The following is a 25,668-nucleotide window of genomic DNA, read 5'->3' on the forward strand; positions in this document are numbered from 1 at the left end:
TAATCTGCTGATATTTTTTTTTGGAGAAAAGGGCTTCTTAGTTGGGCAGCCTTATTTTGTGCAGTATTGAAAAAAAAACACATTGTGGTTTTAAATCCAACTTCTTCTATAAGTAGGTCTTATATCAAGACCTACTTAGTGGCGATAAAGGCGGCGAAGTCTAATTATTTTTCCGCTCTTATCGCGTCGGCAGAAAATCGCCCAGCTGCCTTGTTTAGGGTGACTCGCTCCCTTCTCCATCTGGGAGCGCGGGAAGACCCCTTGCAAGGTCGTGCTGAGGATTTTGCGCATTATCTGCACGATAAAGTCGCTCAAATTCGGGAAGGCTTGGATTCCGACTGGGTAGGTACAGGCGGGTTATCCGAGGTCTGTCTTGAGACGGTTATCTGGGATGAGTTTGACCCTGTGACTCCCGAGGACGTGGACAGGATGCTGGGGAGGTTGAACGCAACCACATGTTTATTGGACCCGTGTCCCTCCTGGTTGGTGCTGGCTACCCGGGAGGTTACACGAGGCTGGCTCCAGAGGATTATAAATGCTTCTTTGAGTGAGGGGTTCTTGCCTCCCGCCTTGAAAGAGGCGGTGGTGAGGCCCCTCCTCAAGAAGCCCTCTCTGGACCCAGCTGTTTTAGCAAATTATCGTCCAGTTTCCAACCTTCGCTTCTTGGCGAAGGTTGTTGAGAGTGTGGTTGCGCGACAGCTCCCGCAGTACCTGGATGAAACCGTCTATCTAGATCCGTTCCAGTCCGGCTTCAGGCCCAGGTACAGCACGGAAACGGCATTGGTCGCGTTGGTTGATGATCTCTGGAGGGCTCGGGACAGAGGTTGCTCCTCTGTTCTGGTCCTATTAGACCTCTCAGCGGCTTTTGATACCATCGACCATGGTATCATGCTGCGCCGGTTGGAGGGGTTGGGAGTGGGAGGCACTGTTTTACGGTGGTTCTCCTCCTATCTCTCCGACCGGTCGCAGTCTGTGTTGGCTGGAGGGCAGAGGTCGACCTCAAGGCACTTGGTTTGTGGGGTGCCACAAGGGTCGGTCCTCTCGCCTCTCCTGTTCAACATTTATGTGAAGCCGCTGGGCGAGATCATCCGTGGTTTTGGGGTGCAGTGCCATCTGTACGCTGATGACACCCAGCTGTACATCTCCACCCCAGACCACCCCAACGATGCCCTTGAAGTGATGTCCCGGTGCCTGGAGGCGGTGCGGGTCTGGATGGGGAGGAACAGGCTCCGACTCAATCCCTCCAAGACTGAGTGGCTGTGGCTGCCGGCGTCCCGATATAGTCAGCTGGTGCCATCGCTGACTATTGGGGGCGAGACATTGGCCCCCACGGAGAGGGCGCGTAACTTGGGTGTCCTCCTGGACGCACGGCTGTCTTTAGAAGAGCATTTGACGGCCGTGGCCAGGGGGGCTTTCTATCAGGTTCGCCTGATACACCAGTTGCGCCCCTTTCTGGATCGGGACTCCCTATGCACGGTCACTCATGCCCTCGTTACTTCCCGCCTCGACTACTGCAACGCTCTCTACATGGGGCTCCCCTTGAGGAGCACTCGGAGGCTCCAACTGGTGCAGAATGCGGCCGCGCGGGGGCGACATGGCGCTCCCACATGACACCTCTCCTGCGCGAGCTGCATTGGCTTCCAGTGGTCTTCCGAGTGCGCTTCAAGGTGTTGGTTCTCATCTTCAAAGCGCTCCATGGCTTAGGACCCAGTTATTTACGAGACCACCTTCTGCCTCCGATAACCTCCCACCGGCCAACACGCTCCCACAGAGAGGGTCTCCTCAGGGTGCCGTCTGTCAGGCAATGTCGGCTGGCGACTCCCCGGGGAAGAGCCTTCTCTGTGGGGGCACCCGCCCTCTGGAATGAGCTACCCCCAGGGATACGACTAATCCCGGACCTCCGGACCTTCCGCCGGGCCCTGAAGACTTTTTTATTTCAGCAAGCCGGGCTGGGTTAAAAATTTTTTAATTGGGTGAATTTTATGGGTAACGGGGTTTTAAATTGGAGAAGCCTAAGATAATTTAATTTTGTTTTAATGTATTTTAATATTTGTATTGTGTGTTTTTAATTTTGGCTGTTCACCGCCCCGAGTCCTTCGGGAGAGGGGGCGGTATAAAAATTTAATAAATAAATAAATTCTCTAAAGCCTAATAATCTCTCCTGCCAAAAAGAATAGTTTCTGGACTAATTGCTAAGACTGTACAGTAGAATATGTCACACAATTTAGGTAGGCTACTATATCAATACATTATGTCATTCTTCCTGTTTAGTATGAAGATGAATTCCAAATCTAAGGTATGATTTCCAAGAAATGGAATGTGGACTCTCCCATTAAGAAACTTTCTGCTCTAGAGATTTTAGTGAATTTTTCCCAACATACTGGATTTACGATTGAGAGCATGGTGAGTTAAACATCCCTTTTTTGTAATAGGGTGGCGTTACGACAGAGTCAGCACCTGGATGCAGGCTCTAGACTACTGATACTACTGATAATGTTACCCAAGCTGGTAACGAAACTTCAGAAACCAACCCACAAGCTCAGAGAACGAACCTTCACTCTCATCCTATACTCGAGCTACAGATATTCACCACTATTGCAAACCTACCAATATCTCCCTAGAGTAAAGGGAGATCTTGAGAGAGTCCACATGACTTTGCATAGCTGCCCCTTGTGAGTAAACCACAGGAACTGCTGTGGCACAGTTTGCTTATGGGTTAAGTGGCTGGGAGTTGAGGGAGGGACCACCTTTACTCACAGTCATCATGCAGTCTTTTTAAAAGACATTTCACTTGACTGAGCTTCAATTCTTAATTACTTTGGATTTCTGTTTTGTTGTTGCTTAGTTTAGAAGGATAAAGATGGAACAGCAAGTTAATCTTAATCTTCATTTGCTAGGAGAGTTGTCTTCTACTTAAAAGGAAAAAAAATAAATACGATTTTAAAAGATTTTGAAAAATATTATTTTCTGGTGCTTAGAATATGGATTTTAGAAAGTTTAACACTGGATTAAGGGCTCAAATGGTCCTGGAATTATAATTTTAAACTTTTGGAAGAATTCTTCCCATGAGAAAATATCATTGTTTACCCCCTCAAAAGTCAAAACAAAATAATGAGACTTTAAATGATGGACACAAGAGGGAACTAGAGGATAACAAAAGAATGGAAGGAACTTTTCAACAATGATCTGTTTCATGGGAAACTATGAAAAAAGTATGAAAATTTATGACAAATAGTCTGGGAAACGATAAATACATAGACAGTTAAAACTGCAATGGAAAAAGAACAAGATCCTCTGGATATGTTTGAAATTAAATTGAATGTGGATATAAATGTGGCAAGTAATGAGAAGGATGCAGAAAAGGATGTACTGGACTTTCAAGTGAAACTGGATGATGCTTCAGTGTCTAAAAGAAATACACAACTATCAAACAAAAAAAGAGATGGATTTTTTTTTTTACTGGATGTACAAAAAGATCTGTTAAAGAATTTGAAGAATTCTTTTTGCTGGATGTATAAATAAGTCTTGCTAAAATCCTGAAATAATTTTTGAGGACGTATAAAAACAGATGACAAAAATCAAATTGGAGGACTCTATTTGAAAGGGCTAAGAATTAACATCATTAAAAGTATAGGAAAAGAATACAAGGTTGGCATATTTGATCAAGGTTAAGATAGATTAGTTATATCTGAGAACACTTATTGGACTTTGGCTAATAAGAAATAAATGAAAAGGATTTGGTATTTTGTTTTTAGTTAAGAGATGAGTTACAAGGTGAAGAGAAAATATGTTATAAGAGATGGCAATACATTTACTTAAATTGTGTGCACTTGGGATGAAATGGGAGGTTACTTTTTTCTTTTTCACATTTTTTTCTTTCTATAATTTTTCAGTTAGTATAATTTTTGTTCTTTTCAACTGTAATATCTAATACAATTATTTGAAAAAAAATGTTTCCAACATTCCACTTAAAGATTTGGTTTGTAATCTCTAATTAGGAAAGTACATTTATATGACAAAGGAATTATGATAGTGCTATAACTTAAATATCTTCCCCAAAATAACCATTCATAAATGCACATTAAATGTGTCTTACATTTGTAGTATTTGTAAGCTTTATTAATAAAGCTTTTAAGAAAGCTTTATTAAAATACTGAATGACATTTGCATGAATATGGAGTAGTTGGAGACTAATAAAAAATTAGTTTTTATAATTATGCAGTGTTGGGTGATACATGTTTACCATATTCATTTTACACTTGCCAATTCTTCCTATTTTTTCACTAATTGTTGAAACTAATGGCACAATCTTCCTTAATTTTTTTTTAAAGGAATTCAGAATGACAACTGTAATGACATTCTTCTACCTGCTTAGAGGCTTTTCAACTGTTTATTAATATATACCATTGAATGAAACATTATTTCTATTAATAAGTATAAGTAAGTATAATTTTATTTCTATACCGCCCTTCTCCCGAAGGACTCAGGGCGGTGTACAGCCTACTTAAAAACACAAGACAAACATCAATTAAAAATTTAAAATTATTAAATAAATTCGGCTGAATTTAAAACCCCAAAAATTTAAAATACCCCAATTTAAAATTGTTATATTGATAGCCCAGCCTGGCGGAACAACAGGCTCTTCAGTGCACAGCGAAATACCCGGAGGTTGGAGATCTTACGAATTTCAGGGGGAAGTTCATTCCACAGGGCTGGGGCTCCCACAGAGAAGGCCCTTCCCCTGGGTGTCGCCAGCCGACATAACTTGGCCGATGGCACCCTGAGGAGACCCTCTCTCTGGGAGCGAACTGGCCGGTGGGAGGCTATTGGTGGCAGAAGTCGGTCTCGAAGGTACCCGTGTCCTATGCTATGGAGTGCTTTAAAGGTGGTAACCAACACCTTGAATCGCACCTGGAAGACCACTGGGAGCCAGTGCAGCTCACGCAGGAGGGGTGTCACGTGGGCACAACGAGTTGCGCCCATAACGAGGTTGCAACCAATGGTCAATTCTAGTTATGCTGATCAGGTCATAAGTCATAAGTTTATTTTGTCAAGCATATATAAGATAACAGGTAAAAGTATAAACATAATTTGAATACATGAAAACAGTAAGTAAAAAAGAATGTTAGGACAGGGACGGTAGGCACGCTGGTGCACTTATGCATGCCCCTTACAGACCTCTTAGGAATGGGGTGAGGTCAACAGTAGACAGTTTATGGTTAAAGTTTTGGGGCTTTGGGGAAGAAACTACAAAATGGGGTAGTGCATTCCAGGGATTGACCACTCTGTTACTGAAGTCATATTTTTTGCAATCGAGTTTGGAACAGTTTACCTTGAGTTTGTATCTATTATTTGCTTGTGTATTGTTGTAGTTGAAGCTGAAGTAGTCATTGACAGGAAGTACATTGTGGCAGATAATTTTATGTACTATGCTTAGGTCAGACTGAAGTTGGCGTAGTTCTAGGTTGTCTAAGCCCAAAATTTGAAGTCTGGTGGCATAAGGTATTTTATTGCGGTTAGAAGAATGGAGGACTCTTCTCGTAAAATATCTCTGGACTCTCTTGATTGTATTTATGCAATCGATATGCAGTGCGGGTTTCAGACAGATGAGCTGTATTCAAGAATTGGTCTAGCAAATATTTTGTATGCTCTAGTTAGTAGAGCATTACCAGAGAAGAAGCTACGCAATATTAGGTTAACAACTCTTAATGCCTTTTTGGCAATGTTGTTACAGTGAGCTTGGGCACTTAGATCATTAGAAATGGGTACTCGAAGGTCCTTGACCGAGTGAGGGTCATCTACGAGGTCATGTCCATCTAATTTGTATTTTATGTTTTGATTTTTTTTAAAGAACATTTTACACAGAAACAGCCACTCTAGAATCTAATGGGCACTTATTTCATTCACTTCATGAATGAGCACTTATTTCATTCATACCTTGAGCTTTTATATTGTTTTATGCAAGAGGCCAGATAGTATATATAATGCTCCCTCTTATTTTTCCTCATAGTAAACCATTTTAGAATAGATGGACTGAATTGGAAGATAAATAAGGTTAGGCTTGGTGAGTAACCGGAGGGAAGACTACCCGCAAACACCAGGGCTGTAGGCTAGACTTGAAATTTGAAAAGCATCCTAGAAGAAAGCAATGGTAAGCTTTAATGTTTGCAACAGAGCTGCACGCTGTTCTGACCTAGGCTTCCTGAGATAGTAAAAAGCACACAGTTAGTCCCAAAAACCCTCTTTTTATTTCAACGGCTGTGAATTCTGTTCATTCACAGCTCGTGATGAGTCACAAATAGTTTGTAAAGAGTCCAACAGAAGTCTGCCACAGTCCTTCAGGATATGGCTGATAAGCACCCACCTTTATCTCCTTTGACATGCTGCCAAAGACCTAATTGGCAATTAGCTTTGCAAGGCCACACGGAGCAAAGAGTCAAAACGGAGCTTCAGAATTTAAACCGACCAGCCCGAACAAAGTTGCTTCTTGCAAAGGCTCACGTACCTTTGCTCTTCCTTTATGTTTTATGGGAGGGGCCAATCATCTCCAAGCCTTACTCCCGAGTCGCTCCTTTTGTCTTAGCTGTTCTTGCCTTCTGACAGCTCTGTGCATGTGCGCATTGGGAACAGGCTCCCCCTGTTCTTCTGCCTCACTGACGTCAGACTCTGGAGGCTCCGGAATCAGCACATAACTCCCAGATTGCCCTGGCCCCATCTCTGCCTCCGATGCAGAGCCCTCATCTGAGCCTTCCCCAGCCTCCAGGATGGGCCCATGTTCCTCCCTAGCCTCCTCACTGTCCGACTCTGCTGCCAGCTCTGCAGGCTGCTGGCAGACCACAACACACTCATATGTCTAAGAAATTGGGAATCATGTTCAGCTTTAAGGAAGCTTTTATTTTTCACATTGAATATATTAGAAATATACAGGGTATATCTCTGTGTTATTGAATTATGATAGCAAAGTTTGAAGTTTGTCCATGGTTTTGATAATAGTAAATCATGTATGGATTTTGATTATTTTTATATGAACTGTGTCCTTATGTATATAGAAGTATAACCACCTATACTTCTTGGAAGGAAGTTCGACACCCTGGGGCTCAGATGCTGTTCTTATCCATTCATCTAATCCATAGAAGAGGGCCAGTAATCCCTCTACTATATGATGAGACCTTTAAGTGGGATTGCTGAGCCAGCTTTATGGTCACATAAGTGTCATGCTGTCCAGCCCGCAATTAACTAGCCAGCTAATCTAACCATGGAGTTATACATTCATTTAAAGTAAGAGGGCTTCCTGACCATATTTCTATCCCTCTCAGGTTTTAATACTGTATTGCCCTTTCATTCTGCTCTTCACTATTTCCTGTTGGAATGTATACCTTTTTGGTTGGAAACATCTGAACAAAAATAGTTTAATTTTTATTTATTTATTGTTAAATTTATTTGCTGCCTGTCTCTCTAAGGGGCTACTCTAGGCGACTTACAACAATAAAATGGAAGACATGAAAGGGTATAATACAGAAGTAAAATAGAACAATAAAATGAAAAAGGACAATGAGAATGCATCAATATAATAACAAAAATATGGATGGATGGAGAACAAAGAGCAAGAGGGATAGAGTGGAGTTTGCCATCAATCCAGCAGCCACCTCCAGCATGGAATTCCACCATGCTGGAAATCAACTGGCAGAGCCAGGTCTTCAGCTCCTGCAGAAGGATAGGAGAGTAGGGAGAGATCTTACCTTAGAGGGTAGAATGTTTCAAAGGGCCACTGGAACAGAGATAAATATCAAGAGGATTGCTATAATAATCTGTTCTAGACCTGCTACTCTTCAATGTTTTTATTAACAACTTGGATCAAGATGTGGAGGGAATATCAAATTTGTAGATAGCACAAAGTTGGCTAGGATAGCCCAGAAAACAAAATTTAAAATGATCTTAAATTAGAGAAATGAATTGAAAGTAATAGAATGAATTTTAAGATGGGGAAGTACAGTGTTTTTCATTTTGGAAACAAAACCACAAGTACAGAATGGGGATTACCCCATTCTTATTAATAATGCTTGCGAAAAACATCCTGGAATTGTACCATAATACAAACGGAATATGAACCATCAGCATATTATGGCTGAAGAACAGGAAAACATAATTTTAGGCTGCAGAAGTATATTTTTCAAATCACAGGAAAAAATATCTATTTTGCATTGATCAGATTTGTCAACTATGTTCAGTTCTCTATACCATACTGTAAGAAAGGTTCAGATAACTGGTTCAGAGAATGGTCACGCAGAAAATTGGGACAAGAAACTAGTTATTATGAAGATAAACCAAAGAATCTCAGTATAAGCCTTGAAAAAAAATACAAAGGTGAATATGATAGTACTATTCAAAAATTGTAATTCAGACAAGATTCGTCTGAATACGTTCAATAAATTTAAAGTATAGCTGGTCCAGAATGTAAGAACAAAAGTACTTGTACCTGTCTATTCAGAGTCCTGGTAATAGAAACAACTTAAAAGCATCTGTAATAAATGGCTGAATAAATAAAACCCAAACTAATGCTTAGCCTTTTAGTTTTATATTTTATAATTGTCATGCATTTAATATTTTATAGATATTTTAATTGTCTTAATGAGTCATTAAAGTATGGGCAGAATTTTATATAACACCACGCATGGAAACTGTCTTCTTGTAAAACTAAGTATTTGATTATAGTAATTTAATTACTGGAAGATAGTTTCTCAATTTTTCTCTGAGGTTACATGCAGAATAGCCATGTACATGTTTTGTACAGTATATATATATAAACCCCTGGTCTTTTTGTCTCCACAAGCAGGTGCTATGTATTTTGTAGACTAAAAAGGAATGAGAAAACAATGATTAGATCATAATTTTACTACATCTAAATTTGTTTTCCATGTGGAAAATAATATTTATCAACTGTAGAAGTATGGATGTTATTCTAAAATTGATTTTGTAACTGATACTGTTTCTCACTCTCAAATCAACCACACTACCAGCTTAGAAGCTTGTAGCCTTCACATTATATAGAAAGTAACTTCATTATATAAAAAGCAACTGTGTTACTAATGGGCAGTGGAATATCCATAGGATAAAATATTATCAAGGGAAATAAAGTTTCATTTTTAGGGTAAGGCATCGGATAGTATATAATGTTTTCTTTCACTTTCTTTTAATTCTGCAATATCAGATGTACAGAAAGTGCTTACAGTATAAGCAATCTTAAAGATGATAAATCTACAGAAGCACAATTAATGTATAAGAACAAAATGATTTCATTATCAACTCAAAGGCCTTTTTGTGCACTTAAATTTTACCCATTGATGCAGAAATTAGCAATAGGAATAGCACTTAGACCCGTGATGGCGAACCTATGGCACATGTGTCACAGGTGGCACGTGGAGCCATATCTGTGGGCACGTGAGTGTTGCCCTAGCTCAGCTCCAGTGCACATGCGCGGGCCGGCCAGCTGATTTTCGGGCCTTCCGGGCCCACAGGAAGTCAGGAAACGGGCTTTTTCCACCCTCCGGATTGCCTCCGGGTGGGTAAAGCCATTTTTACCCTCCCCAGGCTCCTAGAAAGCCTGGGGAGGGCGAAAAAACGGGCCTACCAGGCCCACTGTGCCATTGTGTGCCAAGAGGGGGGAGCGTGGGGGTCACGAGTGCATGCATGTGGGGGTGGAGTGCATGCATGTGGGGGTGGAGTGCATGCATGTGGGGGTGGAGCGCATATGCGCACGACCCCCCTCATTCCCCCCACTTTCAGCATGCGACGGCAAAAAGGTTAGCCATCACTGACTTAGACTTATATACCGCTTTACAGTGCTTTACATCTCTCTCTAAGTGGTTTACAGAGTCAGCATATTGCTCCCAACAGTCTGGGTCCTCATTTTACCCACCTCTGAAGGATGGAAGACTGAGTCAACCTTCAGCCTGGTGAGATTTGAATTGCCAAATTGCAGGCAGTCAGCAGAAGTAGCCTGCAGTACTGCACTCTAACCACTGCGCCACTGTGACTCATTAATTTTTCCTTTAGAGAAATTACAAGAGCTATTATCACTGAAGTTCATCTCCCTTGAAAGCTTTCCTCTTCACCTGCAACCAATAAAAGAGCTTATACAAAAGTTTTTAAATGAAGTGTCAGCAGTGTATGTGCGGTTTTTGAACAATTGCTTAAAGTATGTAGCATGAAACATTTAAGCAAGTAACATGTTCACTATAAGACTAGACCAAAAGAGGGTTGCAAATGATTTAAGATCAGCCACAAACCAGAATTAATAACCAAACTATCAGTTATTTTGCAAAGCAAAGCTTTATTTTAAATCTTGTAGCTTTGTTTTTAATTATATACCTTGCATTCTGTTGATACTTTCATGATTGCTCAAGGCAAATTTGCTGTTTCCCTAGCCATTGAGGCTTTCAAATAACATTCATGAGCCAATAAATGAAATTTTTGTTTATTTTTAAAACGCTTATTTATTGTCTAAAAGGGCAAATTGAAAAATCATGTGATTTAAAAAAAGCACAGTGCAAAAGTTCAGACATAAAACTCTATACATGTTCCTCTCACTATAACATAGCATCAAGCAATCTTATATCATTCCCACAAAGTCAAAGTAGCTGCACTGAGTTTAATTCATAAGATGTAATCCATTAAAGTCCCATGTTTTACTGTCATCAAAAGGAAATGATGCTGTGCCAGAAACGCTACTTGAGAAAAACATGTGCAACCTGCTAGAACATCTTCAGACCAATTAGTTAACAGCAATTGCTTCAGACATTCAGTTCTGCATCATGTATTGTTTCCCAAAAATGGTACAAGAGCTACTTCTGTCTTTCAGACAAACAGTATGTTCGTCTCATAAGGATTCTCTCCAATGGATGTTGAAGAGAAATTTTCTACACAACTGTTTACGGAATTTCTTTTCCTAATATTTGTTAACTCAGGCAGAACATTTGCATGGTTTTTATACTGTAGGAAAAATATTATGCTCTTTTGCTTTTCCCTGTTTAAAACAGGACCAAGTAATGCTTGAATACTGTACTCCCAAAAATAAGCAAATTTTTGGAGCACAGTTCTCCCACTCAGCAACTCTCAAAAGTTGCTGTTCCAGTTCAATTCTGATACAGTACAAAATTGCTTTAAAAATATAGAGGTAAAGATATTGTCATTAAGAAAGATATCTCAATATAAAGATCTTGTCATTGCTGTTCTAACAGAAGGCCCCTAGAATTGATAAAATCTCTAGAAAATACACACACTTACACATAGAGAAGCTGACATAGAACCCGCCCTCTACACAGCTTAGACCTGTGATGGCAAACCTATGGCACGCTTGCCACAGGTGACACACGGAGCCATATTAATGGGCACGCCAGCTCAGCTCTGGGGCGCATGCGCGTGCCGGAAGCTGATTTTCGGGCCTTCTGGGCCCACCAGAAGTAGGGAAACAGGCTGTTTCCTGCCTCTGGAGGGCCTGGGGGGGTCAGTGGGGAAGGTCCGTTTTTCTTTCTTACCTGGCTCCAGATCCTCTCTATGCATCTGGGAAGGGTGAAAACAGCCTTTCCCACTCCCTTGGAGGCCCTACGGAGGCTGAAAGGGCCCATTTCCTGACTCCCGGTGGGACAGGAAGTGATGTTTTTTCCTGTCCCCAGCCTCCAGAGACTCCTAGAGAGGCTCCTAGAGACTCCTAGAGAGGCTCCTAGAGACTCCTAGAGAGGTTCTGGAGGCTGGGGACAGCAAAAAATGTCACTTCCTATCCCACCGAGAGTTGGGAAATGGGCCCTTTCAGCCTCCGTAGAGCCTCCAAGGAGTGGGAAAGACTGTTTTTTCCCTTCCCAGATGCATAGAGAGGATCTGGAACCAGGTAAGAAAGAAAAATGGGCCTACCAGGCCATCATGTGCCAGGAGTGGGGGTGGGTGGGTTGCGTGCGCAGGCGCGTGGGCATGTGTGCACGCGACCCTCCCCCCCTCTCCTGGCACGCAATGACAAAAAGGTTAGCCATCACTGGCTCAGACCGTGTAAAAGGACTGAATTTCCTGAAAAGGAAATTCTGCAAAGCATTCTGTTCTTAAGTACAAGAGCTTTCCCAATTTGTTAGCGCATGACTTTGCTCAGACTGACCACAAATAAAACACCTATGCACGCACACATAAAGGGAGTCTGGGAAAGCCCTTGAAACAGCCATTGGGAGTCTTCTGGAAGGATGACTGGTTCAACCTTTGTGAAGCACCTATATTAAGGCTTTTCAGTCCTTGCTGTTGTGTTAGGACAGCCAAGATGGAAACATTACAGACAACAAAAGATCTATTTGCAATCAAGTCCTCCCAATAACTTCTGATCTTTTTCATCCCTAGAATATTTTATTCTTAAGCACTGCACTTCCCTGACCATTTTAAAAATGAATATTAAAAATTCAAATGTTTCAATATTTATGACCATTTTGCAATGTCAGCCTTTCTGAATTATGAACTGACCAATTTATAAAAACCTAAGTAGATTTAACTTCATATGTTCACCAAAAACAGAAGGCTGCCAGATAATAATCCCAGGAAAATTGGGTTAATTCCTGCTACTTTTTTAAAAAATAAAAGGCACAGGAAATATTTTAACTTTAGCTTTTGTCCTGCTATGCTCTTTATTTTGTTTTGTCCCTCAGATCACTAAATCAGTAGGTGGTCTTTCAAACAGCCTGCTATGCTGGCTATCTAACCCTTCTTAGTTGGATGGCTGAAGACAAGTAATTCATCAGAATCTGAAAGAGGCAAATTAGATCCTGCAAGAGAAAGGGCTTTAAAGTCAACAAATGTGGCTGGTGCCTTAGTTAAGGTGTATCAGTGCAATGAAGTCTATGGCTTTAACCTCTCTTCACCACTGGCTCTTTAATTAAATAACTTCAAGAAAGAGATTAACAACTGCATGCCTGACATAAAAGCAGGAACAAAAATGGTCAGAGTTCATAGAATTTTCCTAGGTTTAGACATAACATTATTAGCGAAAAAGACAAAAGTAGCAACTGACTTCTCATGGCCCAAAAATGGCACTTCAAGAAAAGCTGCGGTAAGAGGATTCAGCAGCTGCGTCACAAGGCAGTCCAAAGCCTCTTTCCACAAAAGACTCATTAAAAGAAGTCTGTGCTAAATGTGAGCAGAGGAAGACTTAGCAGATAAACTGTCAAACACAACAAGATTCATTAGGTTAGGCTTTTGGGTGTTTGAAAGGTCCCAATACCCATACTCCCTGCAATGGTATTTTTGATCAAGAGGAGTGGAGATCTTTTAATTGCTGGGAGCTGAAATCAGCAGAAGATTCTTCATATTTGAGGAAGCTGAAGAGACAATGCTGAATGAAATAGGGAAAGTGTACATCGTGGTTCATAAGCAGCTAAGACAGTATTTTCCATTGTCCCTGCTAGAATGAGGGATTGCCTTCTCTTCTGATTTTCTCAACAGTGCAAAGAGAGAATTTGTGAGTGCTTTAAAAAGTATATAGATTTGTCTGAATGGCACTTTAGATCTCTGGTCAGATGAAGAAGCAAATATAGTTAGCAGCAACCCCAGTTGGATGTGGGTTCATCTTTCAGATTGATATAGTCCCCATGGCCTGAAACAGACATGTCTTTATCACCTGGCCATGTTGTGACCATCATTTTTTCAATAAGGACCCTAGGAAGAGAGAAAATTGAGTTACCAACAAACCTTGCAGCAATCATTTGACAGCATCTCAAGAAAGGGTAAGTCTCAATTATTTGTGTAACTTCTATTCTGGATCTCTTCCAGATGAGTAAATAATAAAAGTGTAATTTTGGAAGTCTGCACTGCACTGTTTATATTACATCTTTAATAACAGAACTACAGGTCAACAAGCACCCAGATACATTTGTAACTCTGAGATACTCACTGACTGATGCTGGGATTGCTGAAAACGATCCAAAACAAGTGCATAAATATTAAGACTAGGCAAATATTTTTTTTTCTTGTGTTATGATGTTTTTCAATTTATTGCCTCTTACTGTTAGAGCTTAGACGTTACACTCCAGTCATAAGCTATAGCAATGGCAGTCATTTCAGTATAAATTAACCCTGATCTCTGTAGTAGTTGTCATTCCAATCTTAGCTGCAATACCTCTTATTCGGAGAATTTAAACATATCTGCAGTACTACTTGATACAACCACAGGCAGAAAGGAACAATATGCCCGACTGTTTTTGAGAAACATTTAAGCATTCAACGTTCCCTACCTCATTGACTCGTTTACATTTTTGTTTTCCTTGACAGATGTCTCAGTCCAACCAGTAAAGCCATTCTCTTTGCTGAATTGGTCAATTTCTTCTCTAGTCATAGCCCACGGATAAAGATCACTCTGAAAAAGAGTTCAGCAATGTCAAACTCAGTGTGAAAACAATTACTGAGCATAATTTTTTCTCTTGTCACTATTGTTAAATTGCAAGATATAATTACATTTAATTAAATCCATTTAATTATAAAGCACATCTTTAGTGCAACATTGCTGAGGTTTAAACTAGCAAGGTAAGTGGTGAAGTATTCATGTCCATTCTGCAATTAAAGAAAATCTACCTTTTTTAGTGATCAGAAGAGAACACTGAGAAGGGAAATTATCTAATTTGTCAAAGAGAGAGAAAGTTGCACCAAGAAAATGGAAATCAATATATTGTGGAGAGATTTAATTTATACTCTGAATTTAAAATAGCGCTCTAATGTGCATCTATCATGTACTGTATACAATGATCCCAGAATCATATTAAACAACACCATTACTAAATTACTTCAACTAAATAAAGAAAAAATATAATCCTGATAGCATTTTTCTTTTAGCTATAATTCAATAAATAGTTATCATATTTTGGTTTTTTTTTTAATGAAGTTGGATAATCAACTCTCATTAAGTTTGAGTTTTGAAAAATAGCCAGACATTTGCTTAAAGCAGTCTGCCCCATGGCATTATATTAATTTGACAAGAAAATTAAACTTACCTAAAGTTAAGCTGGAAATTTCTACAGTGCCAGAATGTTTCTGTGCCCATCTCTGACTTAAGGATTCTGAATGTACAACACTTACATTATCAGTTCTTTCTAACATATAATGTTCAAAATTTAATTCACAGAATGTATGCTTTTCTGCCTGTGTTGAATTAAAATTTCAAACTGAGATGCAGCATATTGGATAGGGTTATAACATGAACATCCCCAGTTCAGATCTCCATCCAGACATTAGGTTACAGTATTAGGCATAGTACCTTCTCTTAACCCAAGTTATACTAACTGGCATGGAACCCAGCATCTCACTTTCTAATTGGCATTAGCCAGTTTAATAGAATGACATCTATGAGTTGACCTGGTTGTTGATAGGTTTGTAAGCCAATTCAAGATGCTGGGTAAACATCTATCGAAGCCCTTTATCACTTAGGCCTTTAACTTTTGGACCAACCTCTTCATGTAAAATCTGCCTGACCTACATAGGGGAAGAAAACTGTTCTGAAAAAAAAAAAAGAGGTCTGGGACCTGGAGATTGATTTTTACAGCTTTATTCCTTTTCTTCTGGAATAGCTTGCCCTTTAAGGTTTGGTGTGTGCCTACTTTGATGTTTCAGATAATAAAATAGTCCTCTTTCAGACAGCATTTGAACTTGTTTGACAGCAGCTACTGTAGCAGTTTGTTTATAGTTTTTAATATTATGACAGCATGTGGCTAATAGGTGCCTAATCTTATAATATATTCCTGTACATAAAATTCTTTTTGTATTTTATAACATCTGTTTCACAAACACTTGCTCAGTTAAATTCCAACTCAGGAATGCTCAAACACATAAAACACTTGAATTTCCAACAAAGCCCAGATCTGAGATGAAGTCCAAAAGTTCAGAAAAAAAAATCCTGCCATGCAGCACAATGAACAGGGCTCAGCAGGACTTCCAACTTGGCAATCATAATTTACTACCTACTTGCTCAGTCACAATTGAAGCATTTTAGAAGATCATTTCCACCCCACCTTTCCTGCCCTTGAACTGCAGCTGGTATAGGAGGGCATCCCACTGTTAGGATATCCTTGCTCAATACATGTAGCAACTTAATGCCAAGTCTTCAAGCAATCTAGCTTTATAGACCCAGGAGTGCTTTGCACAAGAATTTATCTATGTGAATGCTAAGAGCTGATACTGAATCACTTAATCATCCACAATTTTTACACTATCCCTTTAGCCTTTGGTCTAACATCACATCACACCTGTATCCCCAACAGGTGGTTGCTTTTTTTTAATGAAATCCTTTTCTGATGGAATCCCTTGCCTGACTCATCCATTCCAGAGATCCACATTCTTCTTTTATCTCTGCACAGTAAAACAAAAACAAAACACACACACAGCATAGTTGTCAGATTCCTAAAAGTGATACTGCCATTCAATTGGGAGAAGGGGGGCGGGGCGATGCCTTGGATTTGATTCATTAGTATTGCCTTTGATAACTGGTATTTTATAACTTGTATCCTGGCCCCGAAGCCCCCTGAGATCTTCTCATCTCTTGGGGAATGCATAGGAGGATGGCCATGTGGGTTGTTTCACTTTGATAGCCAAGGGAAAATAGCCATGGGAATGTATGCTTATCCAGTTCTCAGGGCAGCTGGTAAAATAACATCTTCATACCTGTGGATTGGCTAAATCTGCATTCTGGCTAAAGGGAGGGTTCTCTACTGCTTTAATTCTATTGTCTTGCCTAAGGGTATTCAGACGTTCTTTGAATCCATTGCTGTCACTTCTGCTTAATAAAAGGTTCCTTTTGAGATACTCTGTTTTCAAGAGTTTTCATTTTCTTAAGTTAGGAGGAGAGGCAATCCTTACAATAGTGATACACAGAAAAGCATGGTAATCTCTCTCTCTCTCTTTCTAAATGTATGCACCCATTTGTACGTCATCTCCTCAAAAGTTTCTATGATTCTATGATGAAGTAACAGTGCATACCTACAGTCTATTATAGTAATCAACAAGTTCTAGTAAGTCAGTATTTATTTACCTTATTAGCCAATAGCAGACAATGGATAGGACTTCCATCTTGCAGTTTCACCTTGCTATCCAAATCTTGTTTCCATTTCTGGCAATTGATAAATGTGCTAAAATTGGTGACATCAAACATGATGACACAGGCTGATGCCTCCTTGTAATACAGTCGAGTCATTGATGTGAAACGTTCTTGACCTGCATGTTAAATGAGAAACGTTAAATCATTATCTTAAAGCAAATATTTTCTGATTCAACTGTTTCATCTTTAGTATTTTATCTTTAGTATTTCACATTAAACTTTTCTCAATCGATCCATAATATTGGCCCATAATACATAATGTGCTAAATAAATAAGTATTATGCCTGTCAGGCTGGGGAAATGACAGATTACGGTCTACTGAGAAACTACTGAGTATCTTTTAGTAAATTAGAGGATTGTGATTTCTTATATTTCTTATACTGTTTGACTTTCAAATTTTCTTTCCCAAAGCCTAAAATGAAAACCAATTCCTAGGCTAAGCATTTGCTTCAAGATACACTTTGAGGTTAAGTACATGTCTGTCTCACTGGATCACCAAGCAGAGATGCCTAGTTTGAACTTCAAGGTCACAAGTGGCCACTAGAAACCCTGAGCAGGCCTCTCACAGACCTACAAAACTTGTCAAAAGGAAGCTTGTCAAGCTTGATGCTTCACAACTACATGTATGCATCCGTGAAATTTTCACACCAGTTGGGCAGAAGTGGCTTGCTTTTGCCTTCTTCCAAAATGTTCCCCCCCCCCACCTCCCATCTTTGTAGTTTATCTATAGCTCTGGAATTTTCTGATGGTTTCCTATCTAAGTATACTTACCTTTTTGAAACAGCCATATTTCTCTAGCTGCTTCCACCTGCTCTAGGCTCAAAAGCCATTCTTGGATGGTCATTTTTAATACAATAAAAAGAAAATTATAACTATCTGTAGAATAACATATAACATCATGGAGAGCCATGTTTTTACACATTTACAGAAGGCCAAGAGAGTGGAGGCCCAACTAACCTCTGGGGGAAGAATGTTCCACAGGGCAGGGGCAATGGTAGAGAAGAGCAGATTTTGTTGTTCAAACAATACAGGTTGTACTCAGTTTATAACCACAATCTGGATTGGAATTTTGGTCACTAAGAGATTTAGTCATTGAGTCATCAGCTGATTGGACCTGATTTTATGACCATTTTTATTGTGGTCATTAAGGACTTGTTAAGTGAATCTGGCTTCTCCAATTGATTCCTTGTCAGAAGCTGGCTGGGAAGGTCAGAAATCACAGTAACCTATACACAACCTGCTCCAATCTTTGTAAATGTGAGAGTTGAATTACAATCAAGTGATTGTGAGGGTGATGCAATGGTTGTAATTAGAAAAAGGGTTGTCAGTCACTTTCTCTGATGGCCGTCATAACGAGCCATCGTTAAATGAACAGTCATAAGTCAACTAGCTGTAAAGAACATTCCTGGAATCCCTACTGTACCTGTTTCTTGACTTTGCCTTTTGCAAAGTGCACGTTTAACTTCAAGAAAGTGCATATGTAAATAAAATGCAATCAAAATTGTCTCTTTAGGCATAAATCCAGCTGGTGGCCCTGAACCAGTCACTCTGTCTCAGCCCAAGGATGGAGGCAATGACAAACAATTTTTAAAACCTTGCCAAGAAAACTGCAGGGACTTGCCTGGTTAGTCACCAGGAATCAAAACTGGCTCAAAAGCATGCATGTGCACCAGGGATAGGTTCTAATTTTTTTTACTACCGGTTCTGTGGGTGTGGCTTGATGATCATGTGATAATTATTTAGGATTTAGCAGAGGTACTGGTCTACCAGGCTTTTAACTGCTTGCAGAGCTGTACCGATCTACCCATTTATTTTTGCAGGCACTGATCTACTCATGTATTTTTGCAGCCATTGGTCTACCCATTTATTTTTGCAGGCACCGGTCTAGTCATTTGTTTTCTTTTAACACTGATCAGCTGTAGGGCGGCCCTTTGAAGCCCTGCGGCAAGAGTTTAAACAGTTTTTTTCCCTCTAGCCATCAGCTGGGACTCAGGAGGCAGCAACAGATTGGGGGTGGGGCCAAATAAAAGGTAAGACTAACGTGGGGAGGGGGGGCAGGAGGCCCCAGAACCAGTTTGGTGACGTCATATCATCACCGCTATTGGCTCAGCGGAACTGGGAGGAACCAACCTACACACACACTACAAACCTGCACACACAACCTACTTCTTGGCATATCTCTCAAGGTATGCCAAATGAAAATGAAACACAAAGGCTATTATAAGGAACTTGTAATAAGAGGAAATAAATATAATAGGCCTGAAAGCTGCCTTAAAGGAAGATAAAATGAATAAGAGTTGTCTGCAAAAAGTAGAAAGGTTTATATATATATATATAAAGATAACTTCATTGAGGAAGGACTTTCTTTCTTTCTCTCCTTCCTTTTTCTCTCCTTCCTTTCTCTCCTTCTCCTCCTTCTCCTTCCTCCTCCTCCCTCTCTCTCTCTTTTCTGTACTTTTGGCAGCAGGAAGGTCTGCCTCAGAATATTAAAAATTGTTTATTTCTTCACTAAGAAATCTGAACACATATTTTGAAAACTATCACCATGGTTTGAATGTCAGTTGCCCCTTAGAGAGCAAAACCTGACATTTAAAGAAATAAAACCTTCAACCAGCAGGCTATTTGTTCCAACCACAAGATGACAAGCTTTAAATAACAAGGAAATCAAGTTATGTGAAGGGTTTCTAATGCCTAACAGATCTTTAATAGGTGCTATTTGCAATAGCCATCAACCTGCAGAAACTTCTCAAGCTTTTTTATGGTGTTCCAAGAAATATTGCTTCTCAACTGACACTGCAAGTTATGCAAACCATATTTCAGAGGCAAAGCTACTGTATGTAAACGCTTTCAATCTGAGTTTGACTCCTATTCATCCCTAAAACTTTTGTGACATTAACAATAGATACGGTTTGTCAGTGCTTTCTTTCTGGGTGGTGAGGTGAAGTATTTGACCTCCTAAGTTAAACTACAGTCTATCCAGTTCTCCATCCAAATGCTAACCAGATCTAAGTCTACTTAGCTTCCATAGCAGTCAAAATTGGTCAGGTGCTGCCACCTGCTGAGAGTTCAAAAGAAGTACAAGACAAACATAAATGGAATATTATGTGATTTGAATTCCCCCCCCCCCCCCAGAATAGTTTAATTGTTAGGTTGTTTAAGGGAGACGAACAAGTAAGGTAAGTACAATTACTCTACAAAAGGCTGAGAAGCAAAAAAAAAAAAAAAAAAAAAAAGCAGATAATTTCTTGAAACTCACCAGCAATGTCCCATAGTTGTAACCGCACTGTCTTAGACTCTGACCATTGCACCACCTTCAGAGCAAAATCCACTAAAAACAAACAGAAAATGAGAGAGGAAAAAGCAAATGCCACTTACTGCATATAGTACTTTCTTTCACACTATACATCAATGCTGATTACCCTCTGTATACAGACACTCTAAAATACATTGTCTATTGCAGGGGTGTCAAACTAGTGGCCGCGGGCTGGATGCGTCACACGGAGGCCACACCCACCCCAGCTCCACAAAGGCAAAAAATGTTGCAATACGTCACAATATGTCACGTGACATGATAAAGTTTAACACCCATATGTGCCAAAGCACTTCTGACTTCATGGGAAAATCCTTTGTAAATTACACTGAAGAACAGTGAAAACAAAGAGCCCCTAATTGTATTTCCTCTCTACACACACAGAATTTTAAACTGTATGGGCACAGGTCACTGCAGTACAACCATTTGATTCTCAAAATTGCTGGAGTATATTAAGCAATTTTAACAGAAAGGGATGTATACATCATATAGATATAGTTTGAATGACATATGTATTATCTCTACCAGCACTGATTTTAAAAGGAATAAATTTGAAAATGACCCAAATTATTGGCAGCAGCACATATTTCTGATTTATTTTGAGATAAAAGCTGCACATGTTATCTCAAGACAATTTATTTGGCATTGCAACATTCTTCCTCCATCAGAACACAATACGTGTAACAACGCAATCTTATCTGCTTTAAGCACCATTGTTTCTAAGAGTGATTAAATAAGTCTTCTTAAATGTTAACACATGAATCTTTCCAGAATAACCTTAGAAGAGCATCTCTGACTCATTATGTTTACTGTCATTACTATCGTCATGTAAGACAAATAAATTTTAGAAATATTCTACTACAAGAACCACAATTTTTTCAGAAGTGTACCTCTAATTAGGTAAGGAACGGCAGATGAGTAAGTAGGAAGGACTGCGAGGAAGGAAGCAAGCTGATTGAATGTTCCTGGGGAAAATCTATACTATTTTCCCAAAGAGTGTTAAAAATTTATACACATTATGTGCTTGATTTATATAAATACTCATCTCACTTTTGTGTGGCTGTAGGTAGCTGCCAGCCTTACAAGTTATACCACACAGGGAACATGATCAGATGATCTAACTCTAGTTTATTATAAAGCTTCATTAAAAGAATCTTGCAAGTCTGAAAGTACTGCACATCTTTCCCCAATTCCGTCTCCTTTACAGCCCAAGAAATTAGGGAAGGTCTCCTCTTGAGCCTCTTGCCCCACTCACATTCCTGAAGGCTCAGCTGCCTTTTATCTGACCATTTCCTTGGTTGTGTTTCTTTACCCTATCTCCCCAGAGTCGTTCCCACATATCATTATAGTGGGTTGCAATAAAATAAGTAAGATACATAAAATAAACAATATTATAAAATAAAAATAAAACACATAGCTGCCAGGCATAAGACAATCAATTGTCCACAGAACCAGGAGATGGGCTCTATCACATGCCCACAGGTTCGGGCACAAAATCAAGTTTTCAAGGCTTATAGAGGACCAATGGAGAGAGGGGACCAATCCAATCTCAGGGGAGATGATGGCAGGTGCTATGGGAGAAAAGGATCTCTTGGGCTCCATCAGTCAACACTCCTTAGCTGTCTATACCTGGAATATATCCATCCTGCTAGTACACACTTTGTTATTGTGAGTGTGTGAGGGCTACTAAGTGGCAGTGGTGATCATAATATAAATGTAAAGAATTATTTTAACATGGATAACACCTCTCTACTATCCTTAATTGTCTATAGTGGTCTGTGGGAATGATCTTAGGATGAAGAGCTGTAGCCTAGGTAATGGACTGATAAGAAGCAGCTCTGTGTGCAGGTGCGGGGGGCGGGGGGGAAGCATAGGAAGGGACCCTCTCTGGTGTTCCAGAGTAAAAAAGAAGAAGAGGGAAGAAATACTTTCTGTTTTGCAAGATTGATGTCAGCCTTGCAAGGTAGTCCAGTCAGGAAGCATGCTCAGATGAACTAATTCTACTTTTAAGGTGACATTAGCAAAAATTTTAGCAACCGGTTCTCTGCCCGGTTGCTGGGTGGGCATGGCCATGGTAGGCATGGCCTACTCGGCCTTCTGCAGCACGGTTGGGGGGGTGTTTTCGCTCTCCCCAAGCTCTGGAGGCTTTCTTCGAGCCTCCGGGAGGGCGAAAACAGCCTCTCCCAGACTCCGGAGGCCCTCTGGAGGCCAGAAACGGGCCTGTTTCCAGACTTCCGGGAGGCCTGTTTTTTGTCCTCCCAGCGCCTCCGTGCGGGCCCTGCACTTACTTGTCATCCAAAACTGCCATGTGGAGACTCTTGGGACGTGTGGAGTGGGAGGGGCCAGCTAGTACTTGCAACTACCGGTTCGGCGAACCAGATGTAAAATTAGCATCTGGTTTGCCCAAACTGGTCCGAACCAACTGAATCCCACCCCTGTCTACTATATGTTCTCAAAATTCCAAATCCAACTACAAACCCAAGTCTACCAGAGTCACAAATTTCTGTGATCTTTTCCCTCTCACAGATTAAAAGAAACATATTTAACTGCAGGAAGTACACTTTTAGGATGCCTACTAACATCCTGCATTTCCCCCACAACGCAAGGGAAGCAACACTTAAGCTGTCTGTTATTTAAATCCAACATTTCAAGTTCAAGGCAGTCTTGGGAACAACACCCCCCCCTCCAATTTGCAAAATATATCTATTTTAACTGATCAGTATCCATTTCAAGAATGAAACTGGGTCCTTCATCATGTCTTCAGAAGAGCTTTTTTTTTTTTTACTGATCTCTGTCAATTCCTCTTGTACAGCAATTCTGTGGCACAAACATCACTTTCAACAAAGGAATTTGGGAGATTTAAATAGTACCGGTAATCTGGGCCAAATACAAAGAATTGCAAGTGAAATGGATTGGATGACAGGTAGAGAACCCAGAATGTAAGTGTAGGTATGCACTGAATGTATTTAGCAAGCCTTCGAGTCAGTGTGGATTCCTGGTGACTGCCTAGACCATGGGTGTCAAACTCGTGGCGTCATGTTGCTGTCATGTGACATATTGTGACTTTTTCCCCTTCACAGAGCTGGGGTGGGCATGGCCTGAGTATGATGGATCTGGCCCATGGACTACCACAGTTTGATACCCCTGGTCTAGACAGTCCAGAATAGCTGAGAAGAAACTGATGTGATCTTGGATATGTATCATACAATGTGTTGGTATATCATGGTGATGTATTGTCCCTGCAGTTTTCTTGCCAAGATTTCAAAAGTGGCTTGTCATTGGTTTCTTCACTGCTGACAGCAGTGACTGGTCCAATGTCACACTGCTGGCTTTGTGCCAAAGGCAGGCCAGAACTCACCTCTCTAGCCTGCTGCTCTAACTACAGAAAAGCTTGTCAGCAGCTATGATTACACTATTGATATAGGCCTGGAGTGGGTGTTAAAACTGTCTTCAGGGCAAAGATTTCACTTTGCCTTTTGATTTATAGTCTCCCAGGAATATTCTCCGTATGTGTTACTGACCAGCACACAAGTCTGTTCAAAAACTAAATTTGATTTCATTTGCATCTACATTAAAAAATATTCAGCCACATTAAAAATTCCAATTTGGTAGCAACTTTCAGAAATCTCCTAACTAGCTCCAAATTGTAAAATTTTGTATAAATCATCACATATTCTTGGCAGTAAACCTTACACACAATCACTGGATACTGATAATGCCTGAATAACAAACTTTAAAAATAGTTAATGCCTTGTTTCATTCAATATGTGCACCCACATTTAGATATCCTGCATACATATTTAGCATTAAAGGTGTAGGTTTTTTTCATTCTTTTCATTATCTGTAAAATAATGCAATAAATAGAATAATTTATCTAAAATAGTCTCTAAAAAGACACAGTGAATGTTAAAGTGTGCAGCCTGCTCATATTGCTCCTCACAGTAGGATTTATGCTGGATTAAGTGGAACTGACAAAAGTACATACTGAAATCATACACCAAAATTCTATGTAATAGATATTTTGCTCTGAATTATAGATTTTAAGAAAACATGTAATTCAGATTAATCAGAAAAGAAAATAGAAGAGCAGAGCAGATAGCCCATCTTAACATAGAAAACGATGTTTGGTTTAGTTTATCTTTTCTGTGGCAACAAAACTCTGCACAATCAGAGTTTAGGAAGCAGACTATTTAATAACCGACCGCTAAGGTTATGAGTAAGCATGGTCACATTTCACTATGATACTTTAGCAACATAGTAATTTCCAAATTGAGGAAAAATAGGGTTTCATATCAAGGATGGAAAACCCACAACAAAGAGGAAGTAAGTATTGTAATACAAACATTCAGATAAACAGGAATTACAGAAGTAAGGTAAGGTAACTTCACTTGCAATAAAGTTTCAACGCAAGCCTTTTCATCAGACAAATCTTTGCAATTAGGGAAGAATTTAGCACAAGAACAACCCTGTACATTAACCCCCTTCCCTGCCACCGCCTCCCCTCCAAATATTTTAGGTGTTTCTGTAATTTCCTTGCGGGAGTCCTGAGAAAAATCCAGAAAACTCACCTCCCACCGTAGACTTGTAGTGCTTGTTGAAGCTGTCATTAGCATATCTCTGGACTAAAGAGGTCTTCCCAACTGTGGCATCACCAATAATTAAGACTTTGAACATGTGGTCGTGATGGCCCACCATGACTGGACACCAAACCCAATTAAAAGAAGCGGGTGCTGCTTCCTCTTCCCTTTCCTGAGGGGTCAACTAAGTGAAAGAAAAAGGAAAAAAAAAATCAAAGTATAATTCGTGTTATTTACAGAGAGAGAGAGAGAGAGAGAGAGGAAAAAAAAACCCCGCACATTCAATCGTAGTTTCTGTAATATAGGGAACTCACGAAAGGGTCGCTTCCTGGTTTTCCGTCTGCAAGGATACCTCTTCCCGAGCAAGCACAGCCCTAATTTAGGGGCTTGGGGACCAAATAGACCACTCCCAGAATCGTTGTTTCAGTCCTATGCACATCGGCGGTGCTGCGATGGGAACTCAAGAGAAGACCCGTCCTCCCTTACCTTGCTTTCTAAGAAAGAAACAAGGAAAGGCTCCGCACCCGATGAAGCACCAAAAGCACGTTCACCGGGAAGGCAGGCAAAACTTAAAAGGGAAGCCGCTTCCTTCTCTCGCACCGCTTCTGACTCCGCTTCGCCAACTCTTTTCCGCATTCGCCTTTGCTGTCATGTGAGAGAACCAGGCGGCGGCT

The 25,668-nt window shown here is 40.2% G+C and overlaps 1 protein-coding gene across 1 annotated transcript; it reads right to left on the reverse strand.

Annotated features, from left to right (window-relative positions):
• Window positions 1–11,907: 11,907 nt before the first annotated feature.
• On the reverse strand, window positions 11,908–25,413 carry RAB29 (RAB29, member RAS oncogene family). The gene is made up of 6 exons (XM_070939790.1): window positions 25,309–25,413; window positions 24,986–25,166; window positions 20,364–20,435; window positions 17,042–17,223; window positions 14,259–14,380; window positions 11,908–13,683 (listed from the first exon to the last, which is right to left on the reverse strand). The coding sequence occupies exons 2-6, from the start codon at window positions 25,110–25,112 to the stop codon at window positions 13,563–13,565; spliced, it is 624 nt and encodes a 207-aa protein (XP_070795891.1). The 5' UTR covers window positions 25,113–25,166; window positions 25,309–25,413; the 3' UTR covers window positions 11,908–13,562.
• Between the last annotated feature and the right edge of the window lie 255 nt (window positions 25,414–25,668).

Source organism: Pituophis catenifer, unplaced genomic scaffold (genome assembly GCF_029215685.1).
Source record: "Pituophis catenifer annectens isolate HBS135680 unplaced genomic scaffold, rPitCat1.0.hap2 SCAF_3, whole genome shotgun sequence".
NCBI classification, from domain to species: Eukaryota; Metazoa; Chordata; class Lepidosauria; order Squamata; family Colubridae; genus Pituophis; species Pituophis catenifer.

Coding starts and splice junctions, on each gene's coding strand:
- RAB29 (XM_070939790.1), bottom strand. CDS start 25,112: ATGGTGGGCCATCACGACCACATGTTCAAAGTCTTAATTATTGGTGAT. Junction 20,436..24,985: donor CTACAAGTCTACGGTGGGAG/GTGAGTTTTCTG, acceptor GTTTGTTTTTAG/TGGATTTTGCTCTGAAGGTG. Junction 17,224..20,363: donor ACAACTATGGGACATTGCTG/GTGAGTTTCAAG, acceptor TTTAACATGCAG/GTCAAGAACGTTTCACATCA.